The sequence below is a fragment of the Camelus ferus genome, chromosome 4 (assembly GCF_009834535.1).
Source record: "Camelus ferus isolate YT-003-E chromosome 4, BCGSAC_Cfer_1.0, whole genome shotgun sequence".
In the NCBI taxonomy this organism is placed as follows: domain Eukaryota; kingdom Metazoa; phylum Chordata; class Mammalia; order Artiodactyla; family Camelidae; genus Camelus; species Camelus ferus.
This window is the reverse complement of record NC_045699.1, coordinates 74,660,287-74,683,091: the sequence shown is the minus strand read 5'-3', so window position 1 is coordinate 74,683,091 and position 22,805 is coordinate 74,660,287. Positions and strand designations below refer to the sequence as shown.

At 61.0% G+C, this 22,805-nt stretch overlaps 3 protein-coding genes across 20 annotated transcripts in view; 1 reads left to right on the top strand and 2 right to left on the bottom strand.

The window, feature by feature from the left end:
* Positions 1–528, bottom strand: part of RABL6 (RAB, member RAS oncogene family like 6) — a 21,800-nt gene extending 21,272 nt beyond the window's left edge. For 2 of the 3 annotated variants that reach the window (XM_032478920.1, XM_032478922.1), the window contains exon 1: positions 171–528. In XM_032478920.1, the coding sequence (XP_032334811.1) occupies positions 171–300 (130 nt within the window). In that variant the 5' untranslated portion in view covers positions 301–528. The remainder of the gene's footprint in view (positions 1–170) is intronic. The other variant, XM_032478921.1, reaches the window with a different exon arrangement.
* The window catches only part of LCN15 (lipocalin 15), a 23,274-nt gene extending 469 nt beyond the window's left edge, over positions 1–22,805 (top strand). The window contains exons 2-9 of one of the 5 annotated variants that reach the window (XM_032478937.1): positions 15,903–15,971; positions 16,811–16,873; positions 18,536–18,726; positions 18,807–18,877; positions 19,059–19,308; positions 19,883–19,984; positions 20,378–20,444; positions 21,912–22,805. In XM_032478937.1, the coding sequence (XP_032334828.1) occupies positions 15,903–15,971; positions 16,811–16,873; positions 18,536–18,726; positions 18,807–18,877; positions 19,059–19,308; positions 19,883–19,984; positions 20,378–20,444; positions 21,912–22,022 (924 nt within the window). In that variant the 3' untranslated portion in view covers positions 22,023–22,805. The other 4 variants (XM_032478938.1, XM_014553401.2, XM_006177829.3 and 1 more) reach the window with 4 other exon arrangements.
* Positions 834–13,612, bottom strand: LOC102510421 (transmembrane protein 141). 12 transcript variants are annotated; one of them, XM_032478926.1, is made up of 17 exons: positions 12,653–12,726; positions 12,358–12,424; positions 11,690–11,797; positions 10,240–11,280; positions 7,885–8,006; positions 7,379–7,456; positions 7,011–7,178; positions 6,726–6,830; positions 4,925–5,047; positions 4,098–4,223; positions 3,927–3,981; positions 3,294–3,394; positions 2,539–2,699; positions 2,146–2,314; positions 1,953–2,063; positions 1,785–1,881; positions 889–1,090 (listed from the first exon to the last, which is right to left on the bottom strand). In XM_032478926.1, exons 4-17 carry the CDS (start codon positions 10,676–10,678, stop codon positions 972–974), a joined length of 1,974 nt encoding a protein of 657 aa, XP_032334817.1. In that variant the 5' UTR covers positions 10,679–11,280; positions 11,690–11,797; positions 12,358–12,424; positions 12,653–12,726; the 3' UTR covers positions 889–971. The 12 variants fall into 12 exon arrangements, 11 of the variants coding, with proteins under 11 accessions (XP_032334816.1, XP_032334817.1, XP_032334815.1 ...); XM_032478924.1 differs by having other exon boundaries at positions 7,011–7,580; XM_032478923.1 differs by lacking the exons at positions 10,240–11,280; positions 11,690–11,797 and adding an exon at positions 12,075–12,158 and having other exon boundaries at positions 7,011–7,456; positions 12,653–13,612.

Sequence of the window (22,805 nt, the reverse complement as noted above, 5' to 3'; positions counted from 1 at the left end):
CAGCACATCTGAACACAGACCGCGAGGCCCTCGGGGCGCGACGAGGCCCCCAGCGCTTCCCGGGCTGGGCGCGACCCGGTTTCCGCCAGTCCCAGGCGACGCGGCCCCGGCCCGCGGACCCCGCGGGACGGCGCCCTCCCGCCCCCGCCCCACTGTCCCGTGCCACTCACTGTTGTACTGCACCCCCTTGGCGAAGCGCCTCTGCAGCGCCTGGTTCATAGACTGCAGCCCTGCGGGGATGTTCTTGTCGCGGCCCGGAGCCTGCTCCGACCCCACAAGCTTCTTGAGCGCGGAAAACATCTTCCCGCTCCCACGTCCGAGCCCGGCGCGGCCCGCGAGCTCAGCGGTAGCGGCGGCGGCGGCGGCACGGCGCGGACCGCACCATGTCCCGGGTCCGGCGACCGGGAGCCTGCCTGGGGGCGGCTCGGGGGCTCAGCCGCGGCGGCTCTTCTCCGGCTCCCGCGGCTCCTGGCGCGGCCACTCTCCCTCCGTCAGCGCCGCCATCTTAGCGCCGACTCGGCGGGCGCGCACCTACGGGGCGCCGCGAGGACCACAGTGGTGCTGCGCGCGCCGGGAGGTGCGCATGCGCAGGACAGCGTGGTCGGAAGCAGGCTCGGGGCGTGTGGATACGGGGCGTCGCGAGGGCCACGGGAGGGCGGCGCTCGCCAAGGTGAGCCCATATGCGGCGCGGTGCGGCGCGGGGCCGCGGACTCTGCTGTCCCGCCTTCCGAGCTGCCTCCCGGGTTTCAGCTCAGCCCAGAGCCCCATCCGCATCCCTCCCCAGACCCTACTCATCCTCACCGCTCAACCCCCGGGCCCATCCACATCGAACAACCCACGAGTTCCCAACGTGATCCCCCACATCTGCGTTCCCCCAGGTGCCCCGCAGTCCTGAAAAAAATGTTTATTTGTGTAACCAATGCCAGCTGGGGGGCGGGGTGTGGGGGCGGGGCGAGTTCCTCCTCTTCCTGTCACTTTTTCTTCTTCTTGGCCACCTTGAGCCTCCCTTCGATCAGCCGCCGGGCCTGCCTCTTGATCTCGGCCCGCGAGGGCACGTAGCTGTGGTCCACGTCGGCGAACTGGAAGGTCTCTGCAAGGGAGGGCGGGGGAGGGTAGCCACGCCCGTAGCCCCTCTGCTCCGTCTGGGTTCCCAGAGCCTGGGCTGCACCGGCGTCCCTTCATCACGCGGCCATTGTACTAACGATGTGTATTTCGTACTTTCCGTGTCCCTGACTCTCTGGCCTTTGGGGTCTCGTACACCCGGGAGAGTCACAGCCCAGGACTCACCCAACCCATCCAGTGTCCACCTCCGACCACCTCTAACCCACACACCAAGCCCAAGTCACCCGGGGAAAGGTACCACACAACGGGGGACAGCCCCGATGCCCCCAAACCTGCCAGAATTATTTGAACGGCTGGCACTTAAGCTGTGTACCCTGCCCTGCCTGGCCCTTCCCACAGAGGCCCCAGTAAGGGCCCTGACCTATGCCTCCCCCTGCCTGTGGACTGGCACTGGTGCCCCACTGTGTCAGGAAAGGTGGTAAATTATTTCAACAGCAATAGTCTCACTAAGTCACTTCCATAAATTAAAATCCTGTGGGTACAACTGACACACCCTCTCCATCCCTTTAGCCCCCACTGTCCCTCCTGGCTGCCCTGGTCAGACGGAGTGAGTGCCATCCCTCGCTCCCCCCGCCCCACCGCACAGCTCAGACCTGCCACCTCACCCCCCAACCCCTTCTGGCTGCTGGGCAGCCTGGTCCCCAGCTCTCCCTGGCCGGTACCTATGACATCCTCCTCCAGGTCCTCAAAGCTGATCCTGGTGTTCTGCTTCTCTTTCAGAGTTGAGGACTCCAGGGCGTCCCTCACCTTCGTGTTGACCTGCAGGGCACGGGGGACAGTCAGCTCCAAGGGCATGTGGGATGTGTGGGCAGCCCCCAGCCCAGGGCTACCTCCTCAGTCCGGGATAGCATCTGCACTCTGTCAGCCAGGTCCAGGAGCTTCCCCTCACAATACGCCAGCTTGCTGTACACATCCAGGGTGTTGGAGACCTCTGCTTCCTTCTGTAGCCGAGAGAGCAACCGTCTCCCTCTGACCCTTCCCAGGGACCCTGTGTGCCGCGGCTCCTCCCCATTTGGCTGCTACCGGGGCCGTGGGCACGGGGATGCCGATCAGGCGGATGTAGAGGTTGTCGATGCCGGTCTGGATGATCAGCAGCAGCTTCTGGCTCCTGGTCATGTTGGCGCGGGCCTGCTGCAGCCTGTTTTCCTCCTCCTTCAGCATGTCCTTCACTTTCTTCTCAACAGACTTGAAGCTGTTGAGGACGAGGGAAGGAGGTGCTGGGCCGAGGGCAGGACAGCGGGGTCCTGAGCTGGGTGCTGTGCTAAATCTGGGCTCAAGAGCTGAGATGCGGGCACATAGGGCCCCTTGCTGCACCTCCACAGCCCATCTGCAGAGCACTCTCAGGCCCCATGCAGTGGGGATGCTCAGCTCCCAGCCTGGTGCCAGCCCAGTGGGAAGCAGGGGCCTGCTGGGTACCTGACGGAGCTGGGCATCTGGTGGAACTTCAGCATTGCCTCCTCCACCTCCAGCTTCTTCATCAAGGCCTCCAGCTGTGCCCGTCTCTCCTCACAGTCCTCCATCTGCAGTTCCAGGTTCTCCTCCATGTTCTGCTGAGCCAGGAACCGGCCGGCAATGTCCTGGTGGGGCCAGTGGGGAGAGGAGCAGATGTGAGCCAGGAGGGAGCTGGTTCTTCTGGGTCCCTCCTAGTGGTCGGTAATTTTGACTGTGGCCGGGCGCTGAGGGCCTGTGAGGACAGCCATCGGGTGAAGCCCTCCGTGTGTGTGGCATTGCATGTAACCCTCATGACAGGCAGAGGGGGCAGTTACCCCAAGGAAGAGACAGAGACCACCGCTGAGACACTGTGTGGCTTTAAGTCACTTGTCTAAGGTGGACAAGCTTATGTCAGGACCATGGACAGAAGCTCAAGGCTTACTAATAATAAACCCAGGTCGGATTAAAATAAAAGGGGGGCAGGTGGAGAGACAGCTGATCATTATGATGCTGTTGGTTTGGGTAGGTGGAGGCCATGTTCTCAGTGTTTGATCCTCAAGTTCCGACAGGCTCTGTGCAGCTCCTGGGACGTGGCTTGGGTTTGCCAGCCGTGTCCCGGGAGTGCCCTCTACTCTGAGCTGTGGGGGCCGCTACTTTGTGTGTCAGTTTCATGCAAAAGGGGCCTGCAGACCCTGGCCCAGCTCTTCCGCCCATACCCTGGGAGTGCCAGAGAGCAGTACCCAGAGGTGGGAGCACCGCACAGCAGTCTTGACTTTCTCCACCAAAGCGGACACATCCGTCTGGTATTCGATATCAGCCTTGGAAGTCTCTCTTCTCTTCACTGGGCAGAGCCGAGGGGAAGAACGGCCAGCACAAAGGAGTGGTGTGGGGCTTTGTGCGAGGCCGTTGCATGCCCCCATGTGTTGTCAGGGGAGGCCACCCAAGAGCTGGGTACCCATCCCATCAGAGTTGCCTGAACCTTAACTGGCTCCCTCCTCACCCAGCCCTTGAAGGATGCCCCAGGGTAGCTCCGTCCAGAGACGGCCAGGAGCAGCCTGGCTCAGGGGGGCTTAGTGGCACTTCTCAGAGGTGGCTCAGGGGACCAGGGGACACAACTCATCTTTTCTGAGGAGCCACTGTATAGCAGGCCCTGGGGTGCCAGGGACACTGTGAAGTGCGTTTTGCAGCTGAGAAGCTGGGGACTCAGCCACGCGCGGCTGAGAGCCCAAAGCTGGTAGCAGTCCTTGAAGTGTGCGCTGTGGCTGCTGGCACTCTCCTGTGTCCCTCACCCTGGCCACTGCAGGCTACACCTAGCCTCGTGGTGATCTGACCTCTCGGGACCCTGGCTGGGGCGGCAGGAGTGGAGGGCTTACCTTTCGGAGTTTCCGGACCCATCAGATTGGAGGGGAAGTCCAAGTCCCGCTGGCCCTGATGGAAGGGGGAAGAGGTGGTGAGCAGCGCCCCCTGCTGGGGGCGCACCCCGTTTCCCTCGGGGCGGGGCTGGGCTGGGGTCGTGGAGGGCTGCGCCTCCCAGCCCGACTCACCCAGCGGTACTTCTCGCTGGTCTCCTTGGTGTGAATCTTGTCGATCAGCTTCTTCTGCTGGTTCAGGCGGTTCTCCCGCGCCCGGCGCTCTTCAATGAAGGTGGCCTCCCCTTGCCTCATGTTCATCTGGGGACACAGGAAAGGAGGGGGCTGTCCCACGAAGGCCCCCCCGGGGTGCTAATCCAGTGTCACTTTCATCCTCATCTTCCTGGGTTTGGGAAGAGCACTGCTGGCCATGCCCTTCTTCCGAAACCGCACCGCCTGCCGCCTTCACCATCCCCCTTGCTTTCCGCCGTGGTGCCTTCCCTTCTGTTACACTCCTCCACCTGGGGTCACTCGGGTGGCAGCCACAGGTCAGGGACCATCTGGGACATGCCCCACAGAGGTGTCTTGCAGCCAGAGTGCACCCATTTGGGAGCACGAATCTGATTCCACCTCCCCTCCATCTCCTCCCAGGGCTCCAGGTTAGGGAGCTACATCTCAGCCCCACCACCTGTGGGCCCACACGGGCTCACAGGCTCCAGCCCCTCACACCTCCATCTGGCTCTGTTACCTTCCAAGACTGTGCTGTCCAACCTCCAACCTCCAGAGCCTGCTTGGACCAGGCTAATTCTCTGCCTCCTACGTCTACCTCACGGCTTCTGTGCCTGGCAGGACCCCCTCTGTCCAGGTTTATGGTGTGAGCAGAGCAGACTGGCCTGGCAGTGGCTGGATTCCTCCAGTAAGTTCAGGTGGTGTGGGGATGGGGGTGTCCCAATGGACACTGGGCCAGACAGGTTTGAGAGATAGCCCTTGCAGGGCCCCCCAGTCCTGGGACCTGAGCTCACCTTGACCTCATCTGTAATCATCATGGCATCTTGGGACATGACTGTCATATCTGACAGTTCCGAGCAGTAGTCACCCACGAGATTCTGCAGCTTGTCCAGCTCTGTGGGGTATCCTGCCAGCTTCTGTGTCAGAGGGGCAAGGGCTGGTGGGCTTCCCTCGCCACTCCCCAGTTCTCACCCCTGCAGAGTAGACCACACCTGCTCCCTACCCCTCACCCTAGACTAAACTGTGCAAGCCCAGGGGACAAGTATGGCCTCTGGCCCCAGCCGGGCACAGAACAGATGAAAGGAAGTGTTTTGGGAGGGAAGACAGCATCTTCCTGGTGGACTCTCACTGCCCAGGGTCAGAGCCCAGAGACACTTCTGAAGAAGTGGTGATAGGATGTCCCACTGTGTCAGAGGTGACACTGAAACCCAAGGAGGCTGGCTGCTATCTGAAGTGAAGCAGAGGGGTCAGAGACTCAGGGCTCAAGACCAAGGCTGACCTGACCAGCTAGCTGTGGGACCTTGGGAAAGCCACTTAACCTCTCTGAGTTTCCCCAAGTGTAAGACGGTAATAATGACTCTTTCAGAAGGTTGCTCTCAACGTGGATTTAGAAGGTATAATCATGCATTTAGCATATGGTCAGGTTCACAAATATCCACGGTATCTTGGCTGTTGGCACTTTGTTGTTAATATCTACAACTAGAATCTTCACTGTTTTTTTAAATGCAGATGACCACAGGAGTTTTTTTTTTAAGCATATGTTTTGAAAAGATAAAAAGGTACCACGGGGGGAACATAATGCATCCACGTGAGAGATGGGCTGGAGCCCAGAGTGCAGTTGGAGTGGGAAAGTTCTGAGGAGGAGTGGGCCCAGGAAGGAGAGGTGGGCAGGGCTGCTGGGTGAGCCTTCAGGACCAGGGCTTCAAGGCAAGAGGGGCAGCCTGGAGGAGGAGGCTGTGTGCTGCTGGGCTCATGGGGCTGCAGGCAGGATTTGGGGGACGTGACCCCAGCCGGGAAGAGCTGTGTGCCCATTCGCCTCTCCAGGGCTCCCCCTCCCCGAGCCTCGGGAAGGAGTCTGGGGGGCTTCCCTCACTCTCCTTGCACACCCCCCCCCCGCCAAATTGCCCCTCTCAGCACCCTGGCACCCGCCCTCCAGCCCTCCTGTCCGCCTGTCCTCTCTATCCACTGGCACCTGGCCTGTGGCAGGTGCCTATGCTCTGCTGTGTGGGGGCCCGGGGGGGGGGCCTCCGGTGAAGGGGTCTCCCCCCACACCAGGGCTCACAGCCCCTGGGGGCCTCCCCTGGCCCCTTCTGCAGGGAGCAGGCTGGCTGGCTTGGAAGAAGTGGGCAGCAATCCATGGTTACTGGCCTGCTCAGAGGCGGCTTGCTCTGGAAGATGTTAGGGACTTTTTGAGGGTGCAGGACCCAGCTCCTGCCCCTAGAAGCCAGCCAGTGAAAAAGGATGGGGCAGAGTAAGAACAACACTAAACCTTCAAATACATGCAAGAAAACCCAGACAATTCTGATGTAGCACATGATATGCCTTGTTGGAGCAGCAAATAACAAGTTCTTGAGAGAATGCTTTCCACCTACAAGATGCCGCTGCTGAGCTGGCGCCCAGAGTAGGGATCTGTCTCTCTAGGGGTCACCTGGCCTGGAGGAGAGACGCACGGGGTCGGCATGCCCCGCAGGGCCCCGCCGCCGGTGAGAGCCCAGCTTTGCGCTCAGGCGGGGGCCTGAAAGTCCCAGCCCTCCCGGCCAGCCGATCTCCCTGGGGCCGGCGTGCAGCTCTCGGCGGCGGGATGCGGGGGCTCACTCTTTTCAGGTGATCCAGCAGGTCCACGTACAGCAGCTGGACGTTCTGGCTCGTGGTGATCTTGACCATTGTCTTTTCTATGTTGTTCTCCAGCTGGCGGATGACCTGGGGGTGGCGGGAGGGCACACTGAGAGTGCTTGGAGACAGGCCACCTGGAGGCGAGGCCGGCGGGGACGGGGCTGGGTTTTCTTGGGGGGGCCCTGCCCCTCCCGCGGAACCCCGCCCACCAGGGCCCCACCCCCGAGCCCTGCCTCTCCAGGGCCCCGCCCCGCTCCCCGCCGGCACCTGCAGCATGCGCAGCTCCTCCTTAGTGGCGTCGGGCTGGCTCTGCAGGCTGGCCAGCTCCAGCTGCATGCTCTCCAGCTTCTCTCCGCGCCTCCGCACCAGGTGGATCAGCACGTTGTGCACATTCACGCGGTCGAAGACGTACTTGCGCAGTTTCTCCCGTGCCACCTGGGTCGCGGAGGGCACGGTCCACGCGTGGGTGCGCGGGGGCCATGGACCCCTTCTGGAGCCAGGTGGACGGGGAGGGAACTGTGGCGACCCCACAGGGACCCTGGCGCTGGGAACTCGCTCTGCTCCCCACCGGCTCCACAACGCAGTTGGGGGTGCACTGGCCAAGCGGAGCTGAGGGGTCCCTCCTGCTCCCTTACCTCCATGGTGCAGCGGCTGTGCCCCAGCCTCATGGGCACGTCCTTCCCGCAGGCCTGGGAGATGGTCCGCTGGTCGTACTGCGGAGCGCAGCTGCTGAGCTGGGGGCCCGGCCCCTCTGCCTCCCCCAGGCTGCCAGCCCCTCCAGGCATTCTCCTCGGGCTTCTTCTGCCCTGTGCTAGCCCAGCAGCAAGACCCCAGCTCCTGGGGCCACAAGAGGCAAAGCGCTACAGGACTGCATCTGGGCCACCCCTGCTTGGATGTGATGGGGGTCCGGAGAAGAGGGTCCCGGTGTCCCCTGCATGGCTGCTGCAGGGGTACCCCAGGAAAGGGGCCCCAGTCAGGCACCTGGCCCTGCCCTCTGACGTGGGGGTGGGGAGACTGTCTCTCCCACCCCGCGGCTTCAGAAAGTGGAGAAAGGAGAGGAGGTGCCCGCTGTCTACGTGTGTGCGCGCGCCCGGGCGCGCCCGGCCCCAAGAGGCAGCAGGCAGGGGGCGCCGTTGTTCACCTTCTTGGCCAAAGCCCAGTCTTGGGCCCCGCGGCGGATGTTGCCGCGCAGGAGAGCCAGCATCGCCTTGTTCTTGACCGTCTTCTCCTTCACCGCCTGGATCTGCAGTGCCCGACATTGCTCTGTGGGTGGGTGGAGGGCCAGGACACCCAGGATGTGGGCCGGGGTCCTGGCCGCAGTTCCCCGGTGGGAGGAGGCTGGGCATCCAGGAGGCCTGAGGTGGGGGCATGAACTTGCTGCCTCCAGGGCCATGCTCCTTCCTCCTACCCTGTATCCCCACGAGGCTTCACTGCCCAGCAGTGCACATCTGGACGGCTCTCAGTGGACGGCAGTGCTGGGCAGTGGGAGGGCGGGGCAGAGGCCAGGGACAGGCAGTCCAGCAACCCCTTCCAGACCCTCCTGCCGCGGAAGCAGGTGGCTCCCCTCCTGTCCCCCTGGCTTTGGGCCCACTAAGCTCACAAATCTGGAAGCCCCCAGCTTCTCCTCTCTCCCTGCCCAATGCGTGCCCGGGCTCTTTGATTCCTTCCCCAGCTATGTTTGGGTTTGAGCAGTAGAGTGGCCACTAGCCCAGATGCCCTGGACTGTCCCTGTGTTAAGACTGAAAGTCCTGCACTCAGGAGCCCCTGAGCCCCCTGGGCCATCCCAGCGACAGCCTCACCCTGGAGCCGAGTGATGGTCTTCAGCTCCTGGATCTGCTCCTCCGTATCTGCCTCACTGGGAACCTTCATGGTGGCCCTCAGGGTCCTCCAGGGGCCCTCTGCGCCTCCCGCCCTCTATGCTGGGCCTGCTCAGCAGAACCGCAGTTCAGATTGTCCCCGGAATCTCGGCCCATTGTGATGGGGGCCAAGGTTCCGCATGCCCAGGGAACCCAAGAATTCCCAGCCCATGCTGACAACCCCACCCTCTGGCCCCAGCCAGCCTTGGGGTCATCCCCTGGAAGCTTGAGCCTTGTGGCTGCTCTCTGCTCAGGAGCACTGCCTTGGTCAAGGGAGGTGATTTGTGGTGGTTTGACACTGCACCCCACACCAGCCCCCCTGCACCCTCCCCTCCTCCATACTCCCAGGCTGTCCTCCACTGAGCTGCCTAAGACCTCTGACCTCTCACTGCCTGTGGGGTCTCCATCGCCCTGCCACAGCCTAACTTCAAACTCCACACCCTGGTGACCTAGGGGTCACGAGACCCCCCCAGCCTCAGCCCTCACTCCCCCATCTCCTCCTGACCATACCTGCTCCATCTCCACTTCCCTGGGGAATTCCTGGGCCTAGCTTTAGATGTCACTTACTCCGGGAGGGGTCAGTCCCCTCCCTCTGCAACTCCAGCTCAGGCTTCCCTTACAGCCCTGTGGCCCAAGCCTTGGCCAGCTTGCATTCTGGGGGTGCACCCTGGATGGGTTACTTTTTCCAACTCGCATAACAAAGCACCACAGACTGGCAGCTTCAACAGCAGAGCTGTGCGCTCGCTCGACCCTGGAGGCTGGGAGTCTGAGGTCAAGGGTCAGCAGGCTGGTTTGTCCAGGGGCCTCTCCCTGGGCTTGTAGACGGCCGCTGCTCCCTGCGTCCTCATGGGTCTTTCCTCGGTACGTCTGTCCTGATCTCCTCCTCTCGTAAGCACACCGGTCAGACTGGTCAGGGCCACCGTCATTCTAACTCAGTCACCGCTTTAAAGGCCCAGTCCCCAAATACAGTCATATTCTGAGAACCGGGGGGGGGGTTAGGGCTGCAGACTGAATATGGGAGGGGGGAACCCAGTTCATCCGTAATCATGGTCTTCACCCGTGTGCATTCCTGGCCCTTTACCTTTCTGGCCACTGTCCGTCTTTAAAAAGAACCAGTCCCGTCTGAAATTCCAAGCTCACCCTCTGCCCTCCCTTGGAGCCCGGGTCTTAGCAGGGGTCAGAGGGCCTGCCGTGGGCGTGGTCTGCTCCCTTGCTGCCCCCAGCTCCGTTCTCCCGGGGCGTGAGGCCGAGCTGTCTAATACTGGTTCTCCTTTCCTCAGATATAGAACCCCTGAATTCTAGTGGGGCGCATGGCTGCCCAGAGCAAGGCTGCTCTTCTAGGTGGGCTGAGTTCTAGCCAGTGGTGTGGAAGTGGAAGCGGTGAGTTAACTGCTCTCCTCCACTCCCTTCCTCCTTCCCGTGGACAGGGATGGAGACGCAATGTTTGGAGCCGGCAAAGCTGCCCTGGGACCACGAGGTGGGTTTGGAATGGAGGCCGTTACAGCATGGGACAGACTAAAAGGAGCCCAGGTCCCTGACCCCTATTAGCCCTAGACCACCCACTTGGACTTTTACATGAAAGAAAACTAAGGCTCTAGCTTGCTTATGCCACGGTTACCTTGGGCACCCTGTCATTTTACCTCCCCATGAACAGATTCCCTGGCGCACAGCAGATGCCCAGTAAACGTTCACTTGATGACCGGCTAGGCTGAGAAGAGCAGGGGCTGAGCCGGGGCTGGAGCGGTGTGGCCCTGGGTTGTGTGCCTTCAGTGCTACTGGAAGCCCACTGTAAAGGACGAAGTTTCGCCCAGGTTTTATATCATCTCCGCCTTTTCCTCTGGTGGGGGTGGGTGAGCTGGGCGGCCTTGCCCACTCAGGAGCCTTTCTCCATGAGGACAGAGCTCCAGTAAGCTGGCTCTGGCCCCCTACAGCCCTCACTTTCTCCTTCCCTGGAGAGAAGAGATTTAGTCCGAGAGATGTGTTTAGAATGATAGGCAGGTGGGCACAGCCACTTCCTGTCCCTTGTCCCCCAAGAGCCAGGCGCTGACTGGCTGCGCACCGTCTGCTCTGCTCCTCCATGCCAAGTTGTGCCGCAGACCCCCCTATGGAGAGGCCTCGGTGGTCCTATAGGGGTGTCTAATTCTGGGGTTCCCAGTGAGGAACTGCCCTGGCACCTCCTCCAGTCAGCAATATGGTACTGAGCTGACATTTATCTCTTATCTTAAAGCTCTGACTCATTTCCCAAATGCTTCAGAACTCAGGTAGGGAAAAGCGCAAGGCATTTATTAGCCCCACAGACCCCAGCAGCAGCTGTCACATTGGACTGAGGGGCACACAGGGGCCAGAAAGGGAGTGTGGGCAGCAGTGGGTGCAGAAGTCCCCTCCAACACACGCCCCAGAGCTGCTGCCGCCAAGTCTGCATGAGCCAGGCCTGATCCTCTACCGCTCTGTGCCCGCCATGTTTCTCGCTGGACAGTGCCTCCTGGTCTGACCTCCTGGGCTGCTCAGGCTGGGCAGAAGCAGCCGGCCCAGCTTTGACAGACCTGGCCATGCACGTGTGCAGGGGACACTTGGTGGGGGGAGGGCCCGCCTGGGGTGCAGACGCCCTGAGGGCTGTGTTCTAGAACTCTCCAGCCCCAGGCCTTCTGTGCCCCGGATGGAGCACTCCTATCTGTGCTGACCTGTAAGAGGCAAAGGGAGACAGCTAGAACCACACCCCAAATCTGCTCCCGGTTCCTATGCCCATTTTACTGGGGAAAAAACTGAGGCCTGGAACAAGAAGGATGCAGGCAGTGGAGGTCCGGCCTGAGATCAATCAGCTTGGTGTCTGATGCAGGGCCTCTTAATCTGGCCACTCTTCTTGGGGTACCCTCATTCCTCACCCTGCACTCCTCATTCCAGGGCCACCCAACCCCACCTGAGTCTTCCTCCTGCACGCAGGGCTCTGGAAAGTCTGTCTGCTACGGGCCCTCTCCCTCCCACCCCACCTCCATCCCCATGTCATGACAGGCCTCGGGCCCAGGCTTGCCTGCCTAAAACTCTGGGCACTGCAGCTTCAGTTCCACTTCCCACTATCCCCAGGACTCTCACCTGTACCCATGTCTTTGGGGAGCTGCCCGGTCTCCAGGAAGAGCCAGAGGTTGCTGCATTTTTGTGTCTCCACTCTGGTTACCCAGTAGCTGGCCACTGAGCCTGCGACTGGTGGGGGGAGGGCAGGGGCCAGTGGGCGGGGGGCGCCTGGGCCTCCGTACTTCTCAGGGAAAGGGACCCTGGGCATAGGCTTCTGGGCGGAGGTGGTGGTGGTGGGGGGGTCCAGCAGGGCTCCTACTGACAACTGGAGCCCCATCCCAAGAGGCAGAGACTCCCAGAACCACAGCCCCCACCCCTGACCCTAGTGGGAACCCACTTCTGCTGAAGAGCCAGCAGCAACTGGAGTGCATTTCAGGGCTCCCAGCACCAGCCCTGGAGTACCCACCCACGGCTACCAGCACGTTCCACTGAAAGGGGTATGCACACTTCCTCTGAACGAGCAGCTGCAGGCCGAAGGTCGCGCCGGTGCCTGCCAAGAGCCATGGTCCCCATCAGCCAGCCCCTCATCGGGGCTGGCCAGAGGACCCCTGGGCGCAGCCTGAGTGCCCGCAGCACCTGCCAGGCTCCCGGCACCTGCAGGCTGGCGACCTGGCGCCACCTGCTGGGAAGTCAGGGTGAGACAGGAGGGTGAGGTCTCTTCACCGCCCAGGACACCTGACCCAGCCTACCTGTGACAAAGGTGAAAATGCCCTTCATGAAGGCGTTCGACTGGCACGCGGCATACTCCCCCAGGCCCTGGGATGGGGGAAGGGTTGAAGGCTCAGTTACCCGCCCCTCCTGTCCCTCCTCTGGGCACACTTGGCCGTGGGGGAGGGGACCACACTCATCGTGAGGCCATCTCCATCACAAGAGGATCCCCACTCTATGCCCCCTGCCCTAATGACAGCACTCCCACCGAGGCCCCCGCCCCGCTCAAGTCAGCTTCTGTATTCCGGGGCCCGCGTCCCAGGCTGGCCTTCTCACCGGGTGCTTGTTGGCCACGGCGTCGTCCACCCGGGACAGGCCTAGGTTCACCATTGCTGGCGGGGCGCCGGGAGCCTGCTGGCGGGCCTGCGCAGGACCGGGGGCGGGGCGGGGCCGGATGGAGAGGGGCGGGGCCTGGCGGGCGGGCCTGCGCAGGACGGGAGGCGGGGCCGGACGGAGAGGGGCGGGGCCGGGTGGAGAGGGGCGGGGCTGGCCGCGCCCTCCCCGCCCCGACTCTGTGACGATAGGCGAGGAGGCGGCGGCGAGAAAGCGGGCGCCAGGCGCGGGCGGGCGAGGCTGCGGGCGCGCGCTCCTCCCCGCGGGCCCGGCTTGGGTTACCCGCCTCATTTCCGAGCTCTGAGAGGCATAATGAGTATGTTAGTATTTGTCGGGGAGGGGCTTTGCTTAAGGAATTACGTCTGTGGGAAACGACCACGGGATAGTGGTGCAGCCACAGGTGATTTAGCAAGTTCATTCCAAAATAGTGTAAGTGCATACTTGGTGCCAGTTCTGCGCTAGGAGCTGGCGGTCCCACGGAGGAGTCAGAGGCCTAGCCCTCGTAAAGCAGAGAGGAAGACAGACCTGGGAGGAGATCGGGAAACGGAACGGGGAGGGGGATACAGAGGGGCCCGGCACCGTGTGCGTGTGCACGCGCGCCCCCGCGCCCCTCGGGAGGCCCTCAGGGAGAACCCTCAAACGTGAGCTGCTGTGTGGGACTCAGTGGCCTATTTGCATGAACTTCAGGAGGCCGTGGTGGCTGGATCTGAGGGCAGCAGGCAAGGGGCGGGCTACAAGATCAGGTCACGAGCCACAGCCTGCTGTGTCCTGTACCCTGGTGGGACCTCCAGTTGCTCTGATTGCGGTGGGAAGGCACTGGTGGATCCACGCAGGAGTCTCAGCTCCACGGACCTCTGGCTGTCCTGCCTGGTAGGGGTCCGGCCTTCCAGGAATGCATCTGCTGAGGTTTAGAAAGTGTTTCGGGGGCAGGCTACAGCTCAGTGGTAGAGTGTGTGCTTGATGTGCACAAGGTCCTGGGTTCAATCGCCCGTGCCTCTGTTACGGAAAAATTGTGTTTCAGCCATGGATCAGGCAGAGATATTGCTGGGGTTCAGGGTGCTGTCATGGTGCAGGGGTGCTGTTGGCGTGTGTGTGGAGGCTGCACTTACAGGCCTTGGCATTGGGTTAGAGGTGCCGGTGAGAAAGGAAGGGGCCCCAGGCTGGCCGCCAGGTGTTAGAGCAGGCAGAGAGCTGGATGTGATAGAGAAAGGGGGATGTAGGCCAAATGGCAGGAATGGGCAGAAAGGAGGGGCACAGGCCAAGTGCAGGGAACCACACATCATGCAAGCACCGGGGTCCCTGGGCAGAGAAAGAAAAGCAGGAACCTCTGGGCTGATAAGTGGTCACACCTTTTCGGGTGATAAGTGGCCTGGAGACCGAAAAAGAAAGGTGAGAAAAGGCAGCAGCTTCCAGTATCCAAATGTAACCTTTTGCTCATTATGCCCTCATTTCAAAAATGTTAGCCTTGCAGATTAGAAGTCCCCATCAAGCACTGACACCAGGACGCTTCTGATCCAGACTAAATAAGGACAAAGATCACTTCTCTCTTTGGGAAGGTGGAGTTGGGATGATAATCAGGGAATATGACCCCAAGCCCTTCCCTCCCCAATGAATATTCCACCCATTCATTTTTACACCCTGGGTAACCAACTTGCCAGAGAAACACAAGGCAGCTGCTCACCTGAGCCTGCCCCCTCTCCCCTTGAGAGTGTACCGTCCATCCTTTAATAAATTCTCACTTTACTTTTTTAACCACTACTTCTTGTCTCTGAATTCTTTCTGGGATGGAACAAGAACCTGGAACACCGGTTGCATCCACCAGCAACACAGGTGCTCGCCCTGAGCACAGGTGGGCACAGCAGTGGGCGCGGAGGGCAGCTGGTGCTGGCGGGTGGCACCAGGAGGTGCTTTGGACTCTGTTGGATCTGAGATGTCTGGAGACAGGAGAGTGGGATGTGTGAATCTGGAGCCCAATGGGGAGGTCAGGATGGCAGTTAAAATTGCTTTCCTGAAAGAAAAATTGCTTATTGCTTGTTAATGAAAATAACATATGTTCCACACAGAAATTAAAGTGGTGCAGGTGCTCCTAAAGTAAAACGCACGCCCCCCCGTCAATGGGGGCGCTGGCTGGGACGTTCATTCCCGGAGCAAGGGGCTGACGGGGAGGTGTGGGGTGATGGGGGAGGCACAGCGCGATGGGTGGAGACGTGGGGTGATGGAACAGCCGTTCCCAGCACCTGCTCCTTCCCAGAGCGCTGGAGAAGAGATCCCGGGCCCCTCTGGGTGGGCCGGAGGCGCGGGGCAACCTCACCAGGGGCAGTGCGATCAGAAGTCACTGTTGGTGCTGCGGCGTGGTGCGACTGGTTCCCTTGAACCCGAAGTGAAAGAGGGGCGCTACTTGTTGGAGTGGGTGTCTTTCAAAGTATCACCACCAAGTGGCTTAAGGAGCTGTTTACTGCTGACGTCACTGGGAGAAACCGGCTGAGACACCTACTGGGGCCCCGTGCTGTCTGAGTGCGGGAGCATTGGGACTGACTGGCTGTAACTTCCCACCTTTGGCTGATGCTTAGATAATAATAGTATTTGGCTTCTCATGTAAACCATCTACAGACCGCTGTTTATCAGCTTAAGATTTCCCGGAACTGGAGCAGAGGACATCTGGCCAGACCGCTTTCCCTCCTGAGGTGTCTGGACCAGGCCTGAACGCCCTTTTGTCACTGTTGCTTCTCTCTTTCATGGGAAGACGTTCCCCAAACCCCTATGGAAGAGGGAAGCCTCTTCTTTGAAGCAAATGTGGTGATGTGCTGGGAAGGTCCCAGTTTAGTAGACCTGCTGGTTAAAGCGACTTCATTCCCAGATATTAACGAGCCCCTCCAATGCCAGGCCCCCTCTCTGGGCCAGGGGAACAGATGCCAATAGGCCAGCAACAGGCTGGTCCAGCTCCTGCTGTCACGGAGTGTGCAGTGCATGCGGGCAGAGCAGACAACAGACACGGGAGAGCGTTTGGATTACGCTAAAGCGGCCAGGAGACAGAAGACGGGGGTTTGGGGGACGTTGCTTGGGGGAGGCCGAGGCGAGACGGAGCCCAGGGAGCAGGCAGCTCCAGTGGGGGTGCTGGGAGGGACCTGGAGGGCTGCTGGGCCGGAGGGTGCAGGCCGGAGGCCTGGCTGATGCACGTGGTGGTCTGGTGCAGGTTTGCGCTGGGTGCCACGATGACACAGGAGGATTTCAATCGGGGCGTGGAAGATTTATGCTGTACAAGGTTTGTGTGGGTCACTGCGTGGAGAGTGGATTTGGGGGATGAGGGGGGAGTGGGAGGCCAGGAGATGGTCAGACACCCCAGACTTCTGGTGGAGAGTCCCCTGACCAAGGCTGGGCAAATTCTGGTGTTGGGTGTGTTCTCTGCAAGGTAGGTGCTGCCCCGCACCTCTGAGGATCCTCAGGGGATCTGCAGGCCACGGTGACCCATCCCTTGGCCTTTGCTTGCTCTCTCCCAGTAATCCTGTGGTTGGAGGTCCAGTCTCTGTCCTGCACCGCACTCTGCCCCACTCTTCCCTGGGAGCCTTGGGTGTGTCGCCTGTGGACTTGGTGGTCCTTTTGGCCTCCCTGTCCCTCATCCCAAGAGGTGGCACATGGGGAAAGAGTTTATATAGTGTATGTAAACACATATATTGTAGCTATACATACACTTTTAAAAAATTGGGGCATAGTTTACATACAGTAGCATTCACCCTCTTTGATGTGCGGATCCGCACATCAAAGTTTAGATGAGCACAGACAGTCCTGTAACTGGCACAGTCCATCACCCCAGAAGTCTCCACGGGCCAATTTGTCCTCAGCCCCTCCCTCCACGTCCCAGGCAATGTGGGACAGCTCTCCGTCCCCGCGGGTTTGCCTGTTCTGGAACACCCAAGGAAAGGAACCAAGTCTGCAGGCCTTACAGACCGGCTTCTCTCACTCAGTGTAACGCATTTGGGGTGCCATCCGAGTTGTGACGTGCGAGTCGGTGTTTTCGCCTTTCAGAAGGTCTCATCACACGGGGAGCACTGAGTGGTTCATCCGTCCCCTCCTGAACGGCATTTGGTCATTTCCGTTTCTCAGGGATTGTCAGGAAGGTCCCCGGACCAGCCACAGGCGGGTCAGTGTATGTTTCATTTCTCCCGGGTAAGTTCCTGGGTGTGTGACAGTCCAGCCATGTGGTAAGTGTTTGCCTTCATAGGAACCTGTCGGACCATTTGGCGGGGTTCTCCCCACCCTGGCAGGGACAGTCTCGGGTTAGAAATGGAGTCCCCGTCCTGCTGGTGTGCAGTGACATCTCGGCGCAGTTTCAGTCTGCGTTTCCCCGCAATGCCTGCGAGCCTCTCTCTCTGCATGAGTTTATTTTCCACCTGCAAATCTTTTCAAATCTTTAGCCTGTTTTTTTTTTAGTGTTTTTTTTTTTATTGTGTCATGAGAGTTCTCTATAGATTGAGGGCTTAAGTCCTTTATCAAATGTGCAGTTTGTAAATGTTCTCATCAAAAGGCTTTCGTGGCATTCTATCCAATGACTCGGGGACCTGGTTGAGAGCTGGCGCCTCCCAAGACCGAGTGGAGGCGGCAGGCGGGCGCCCTCAGCTCTGCCCCGCCCTCTGGGGTTGGAGTCTTCCTCTGACCCTGTGCCCACTTCCACACCAGAGCCCAGAGCTGGCCTTGGGGCTGGGGACCCCCACCTCTGCCTGGAGTGTGCCCCGAGGTCACACACTGCTCCACAGATAGTGTCCCTGTGGTGCCCTGTTGGAGTGGACAGGAGAGGTCACCTGGAGAGGTCTTGCCAGCCTGAGCCTCCACCAGCCCTTGGCGCCTCCCTGGCAACACTCTGGCCCACACGCTTATGCAACCAGTGATAAGGTGGCCACGAGACCATAATCTGCCCTGAGTGGCAGCCTGGCCCCACCCTCCATGTGGGCTTGTGGGAGGCCCAGCCGGGGGTCTGCAGTGTAGGATGCCCAGGTCTCTGACATCACCTCTGTCACAACTGAATTGGCCCAGGCTCTGCCCTGAGACAAGGTCCAGAGGCCTGGCCAATGGTGGGTCCACTCCTGTGTAGGGAGGTGAGGGGCGGGGCTCTGGGGGACTGCTTCCCAGCAGCACCCCGAGGGCCCCGGGGCCCCGCCTCAGCCAGGCTGCAGGTGGACGGAGGTGCGCACAGTGTGAGTCAGGTGAGAGCCCTCCAGGAAGTGACCCCTGGGGCCTGTGGAGACACTTGAGCGATTGTGCCAAACAATGGACAAAGAGGCGCTGGGGTTGGTGGAGCCAAGGTGCCTTCCGCGCCCCAGCCTGCTCGTGGCTGAGCCCAGCTGGAGGGCGGTGCTATAAAGCCAGGTCGGCGGGGTTCGCGTGGACTCGGGACCATGGGCCAGAGGATGGGCATGTGGATGAGGGCTGCTCTGCTGAGTTGTGTCCTGGCGCTGCTCCAGGTGTCTGCTGCTCAGGCCGAGGTCCTGCTGCAGCCAGATTTTGATGCCAAAAAGGTACTGGAGGCCCCGTGCTGTGCCGTGGGTGGGGTGTGGGCTAAGTCTCTGCTGGAGACAACAGTGACCACATGGCGATAGTAGCTGCTGCCTCCTCGGAGCACTTGCTCTGTGCCTGGGGCCAGGAAGCCCTTTAGATTCCCTCTCCACTTAATCCTGAAACAACCTGGTCTGTGATTACTGACCCACTTCCCAGTTGGCACAACTGAAGCTCACAATGGCCATGGGACCTGTCCCAGGCGAGTGGTAGAACAGGGGCTCAGACCCAAGAGATGGACACTCTGGAGACCCCCGGCCACCTGGCATTGTGCCCCAGGGTCCCGGGGCCAGGAGGGTCCAGCCTGCCTGTCACCGAGCTGTCCTGCAGTTCTCAGGCCTCTGGTATGTGGTCTCCATGGTCTCTGACTGCAAGGTCTTCTGGGGCAAGAAGGACCACCTGCTGATGTCCACCAGGGAGATCAACGCCACAGAGGAGGGCAACCTCAGCGTCCACATGGAGTTCCCCGGGTGAGCCCTCTGGGTGCGGCCGCAGCCAGGGTGGGTGGGGTGGGCGGGGCCGAGAGTGAGCATGGGCTGTGCGCCCCCAGGGCTGATGGCTGTAACCAGGTGGATGCTGAGTACCTGAGGACAGGCTCCCAAGGGCACTTCCGAGTCCCGGGTATGTTCCCTGCATCCCCTTCTCCTGGGGGCGACACAGGACTGTCCTTTTGCCCGGGACCCTCCCACAAAACCCCTCCATCTCCTGCCCCTCCCCTTCCTCATTCCCTCCCTGAAGCAGAGGCTGGTGTGGGTCAGGGTTGGCCCCTTGCCCTTCTCCATGACCAGCACCTCCTCTGCAGCTTTGGGCTACCTGGATGTGCGCATCGTGGAGATGGACTACAGCTCCTTCGCTGTGGTCTACATCTACAAGGAGCTGGAGGGGGCCTTCAGCACCATGGTGCAGCTCTACAGTGAGGATCCCCAGCTGCCCACCATCCCCATGGAGCCCCCATCACCCCCTACCAGGGCCTCACCTTCAGGACCTGCCCCCACCTCCTCCCCTGCCCCGCCTCATCACACACTCCCAAGTCTGGGCCCCGCAGAGACCAGGTCTGGGACAGGGTGGCGGGACCCCAAAGTGCTTTGGGTGGGTAGGGGTTGACGGGAGGTGCCTCTGAAGGCTGGGCACTCAGGCCAAAGCTCATACCCCTCTCTGGCTGGGAACCCACCCTCCCCTGCCCGACTTACTGTCTGACACCCTGAGCTGGGGCTGAGGTCCTGTTTTGCTTTAATTTCTGGGGGGCTTGGCCAGGTGAGCTGGAAAGTGGTCCGCAAGGGGAGAGGCTGGGGTGAAAGCTGGAGGCTGGCTTTAGGAGCTGCAGGTAATGATGCCTGAAGGGGGTGGGGCCCCGGGAAACATGGTCCCAGAGGCCATCTGGGCCACCCCAACCTCCCAGATGCCCTTGCATGAATTACAAAAGGGGCCCCACTGGGCAGCTTCCAGCCCCCACTGGTGCCTCAGCCCGGCGGACACTTTCATGCAGTCCTCAACCTGCCCAACTGCGGGTGGCAGACCTGTTGTCAGCCTTTAAGAAAGTGTAGTGAGGCCGGGAGACCCCCAGCCCCTTTTCTCTCTCACCTCTGTGAGCCACGGGGATTCACAGGGGCCCCTGCACCGCCCCAGGCCGGACCCAGGAAGCGAGTCCCCAGGCCATGAAGGCCTTCCAGGACTTCTACCTGACCGTGGGGCTCCCCGATGCCATGAGGGTCACGCTGCCCAAGTCAGGTACCCTGCCAAGCCCCGCCCACCCACCCACACCTCAGTCAAGGCCCGCCCATCCAGCCACACCCCTCTGCCACACCACGCCCACCACCCCGCCCTCTGCCCAAAGCCACGCCCACCTCCCCCGCCCTCTGCCAAGCCCCGCCTCAGCTCCCCCCCCCTAGTTCTGGGAAGGGGAGGCACCAGATGGTTTTCTCTTCTGAGGGTGGGTTGGCGGTCCCCCCAGCTACTTTTCTTCACACCCCTCTCTTCCCCTCATCACACAAAAGGGACAGGTTTTGGGCAGCCAGGGCGGGAGAATTTTTCAGCCCCACCCTCTGGGGGGCTGGGGATGGTAGGAAGCGGTGGGCAGTCCCAGCAAGCTCAGCCTCTCACGGACCACCTATCTTTCTACAGATGCGTGCTCCCCCGGGGGCAAGGATGCACCATGACATTGCTGGAGACCCACCTTGGCTCTTCCCAGGTGAGGGACAGGGTCATTCCTCCCTCTGGTTCTCCAGGGCGCCTCTTGGCCTGCTTCTCACCACGTCCCCTGCCCTCTCACCTCCCGAGGTCTGCAGGTGCAGATCCCCACCCCCTAGCATCCATGGTTCTGCTTGGACACTCACTTTTGTGCTTCAGGCCTCACCTCGCACATCACCTCTTCCAGGGAGCCTCTCCTGATTACCTAAGGCTGCATAACAAATGATCACAAACTGGGGTCTTAACACAGCAGAAGTTTACTCTCACAGTCTGGAGGCCAGAGGTCCAAAGTCAAGGGTGGGCAGCCTGGTTCCTTCTGGAGTCCGCAGGGGAGCATCCATGCCTCCTCCAGCTTCTGGTGCTGGTGATCCTAGGCCTGTGGGCGCCCCCTATCTCCACCTCCACTGCCACACAGCCGGGTTTCCCTCTTATAAGGACACCAGTCTTTGGGTGTGGGGCCCACCCTAAATCCAGGGGTACCTCATCTCGAGATCCTTAACTAATTACATCTTTGCAAAAACCCCTGTTTCCAAATAAGGTCATATTCAGAGTTCCAAGTGGACTTGAATTTTGGGGACACATCCAATCCTGTACATTCTGTGTCCCTGGGCACGAGGCCTGGCCTGGGGATCCCTGGGTGCTCATCCTCTCCCTCAGGGTCCCATGAGGTGGGAACCGCCTTCTTCTTGTTTGCTGCTGTCACAGGGCTGGGTCCCCGGGAGCCCTTGGGACACGGATGCAGGTGGGCTCTTGGGTGGGACACATTTACCCAAAGTAGACACCAGAAAACCATCACCCAAGTTCATCGTGAAGAACTTGGGAACCTACATAAATGGATAAATAACAGACACCATGTGATGGTCACGTGTGTCTGGTTGGGTGTTTGCTCCGTGGGGCTTCCCGCGTGGCCGGCAGGTGGCGTCCCTCAGCCTTCCCTGGCTGGCCTGGGTGTGCCCCGCGCTGTGCTGGGACCCGGGGGCTGCCGCAGCTGCTCATGGGCGTCCGCGATGGTGCCCGGACCCCGGCACTGTCTCCTGCCAATTGTGTGCTTGTTTTAGAGACCTCACGGGTGGGAGGGGAGGGGCTCGGGGATCGTGTCCCGTCGTCCCCAGGAAGGTTCTAACTGTGGAGAGTGGGAGCCCTGTCTTCCTGCTCTGGGCCCCACCCCTCAGGCTTAGCTTAAAAAAGAAAAAGCAACTTTGGGAGACAGGTGCCCCCCGTCAGGTGCTGAGTCTGTGGGTTTTGTCGTGGTTTAGTGGCTCTGCTGGGGCTTTCCCTCCACGCCAGCCCCCTCACCACCAGCTGGGGGTGAACGAGGCCCTGGGAAGTGTGTTTGGGGTCCCAGGACCCCAGGGAAAGGGCAGCGCTGGTGCTGGGACTGGCCTTCTGGGCGATGAGTAAGTGGGGTGGGACACCCTGCTGCAGCAAGTGTGTCTGAGAAGTGAACACACCTTTCCTGTCTGTGCAGGTTGAGCTGGAGCAGCAGGCCTTGGCGCCCCAACTCCCGAGTTGTCCAGACTCACGACCCTCCTGGCCCTGTACCTCCCCGACCCCCATTCTCCATGGGACATCTCCTTAGGGCTCCCCCTTCTACCCAATAAACAGAATCTGCAGTTTCGAGACTCCCCGCCTCTTTGGAGTGGCCCTCGGGGGGCACAGTGGGCCCCGCCTTGACCCGGGCTCCTGGGGAGACACTGAGGTGAGAGGCTCAGGAGCTGAGGACAGGACTCTGGCTTCTCGGGGGGCAGGAGGCCTCCACCAAGTGTGCCGTCTGTGAGGGCTGTACCCACAGACTGTCGGGTGCCCATCAGCCCCGCCCCCAGGGGTTCACAGCACCTGTGAGGATACCGAGGTGCCCCGTGGAGACCTGCCCCCTGCTGGTGCTCTGCTGGGTGCACAGAGCCTGGCCATGGGGGCCGGAGGCAGAGCGGCAGGGGGGCTGCTGGGTGCACAGAGCCCGGCCATGGGGGCCGGAGGCAGAGCGGCAGGGGCCCTGCTGGGTAGGGCTTCTTGAGGTTTCCCTGTTACTACCAGTGTCGCCTTGACCTTGAACTTGCCCAGTGAGGGGCTGGGCTGGGGTTCAGGCCTGGGAGTCAGACTCCAGGGTCTGGGCTCTGTGCGGACCCTTGATGAGGTGTGGGCCGGAAGAGCCCTCCCCTGGGGCCCACTGCTCTGGTGGCTCCTCTGGTCCCTGGCGCCACGCCTGGTAGACCTCTGAGCATCCAGGTTCTGTCCAGCATACATACTTCAAAGGGCCAAGCGTGGGGTGGGGCGGGGCAGGAAGGTGCTGGAGGTCCTGCTTCATCACTCATGGATGTCCTGCAGCCCTGGCAGGGCCGGAGCCAGGAGCCACTAGCCCTGA

Excerpts from the sequence above, each read along its gene's own strand:
- LOC102510421 (XM_032478923.1), bottom strand. The coding sequence starts at position 13,148 with ATGCACTTACACTATTTTGGAATGAACTTGCTAAATCACCTGTGGCTG. Across the intron at positions 5,048-6,725 it reads TGCTGGATCACCTGAAAAGA|AAGCTGGCAGGATACCCCAC; the intron begins GTGAGCCCCCGC and ends CCTCTGACACAG. Across the intron at positions 3,982-4,097 it reads CCAGCGAGAAGTACCGCTGG|GGCCAGCGGGACTTGGACTT; the intron begins GTGAGTCGGGCT and ends CCCTTCCATCAG.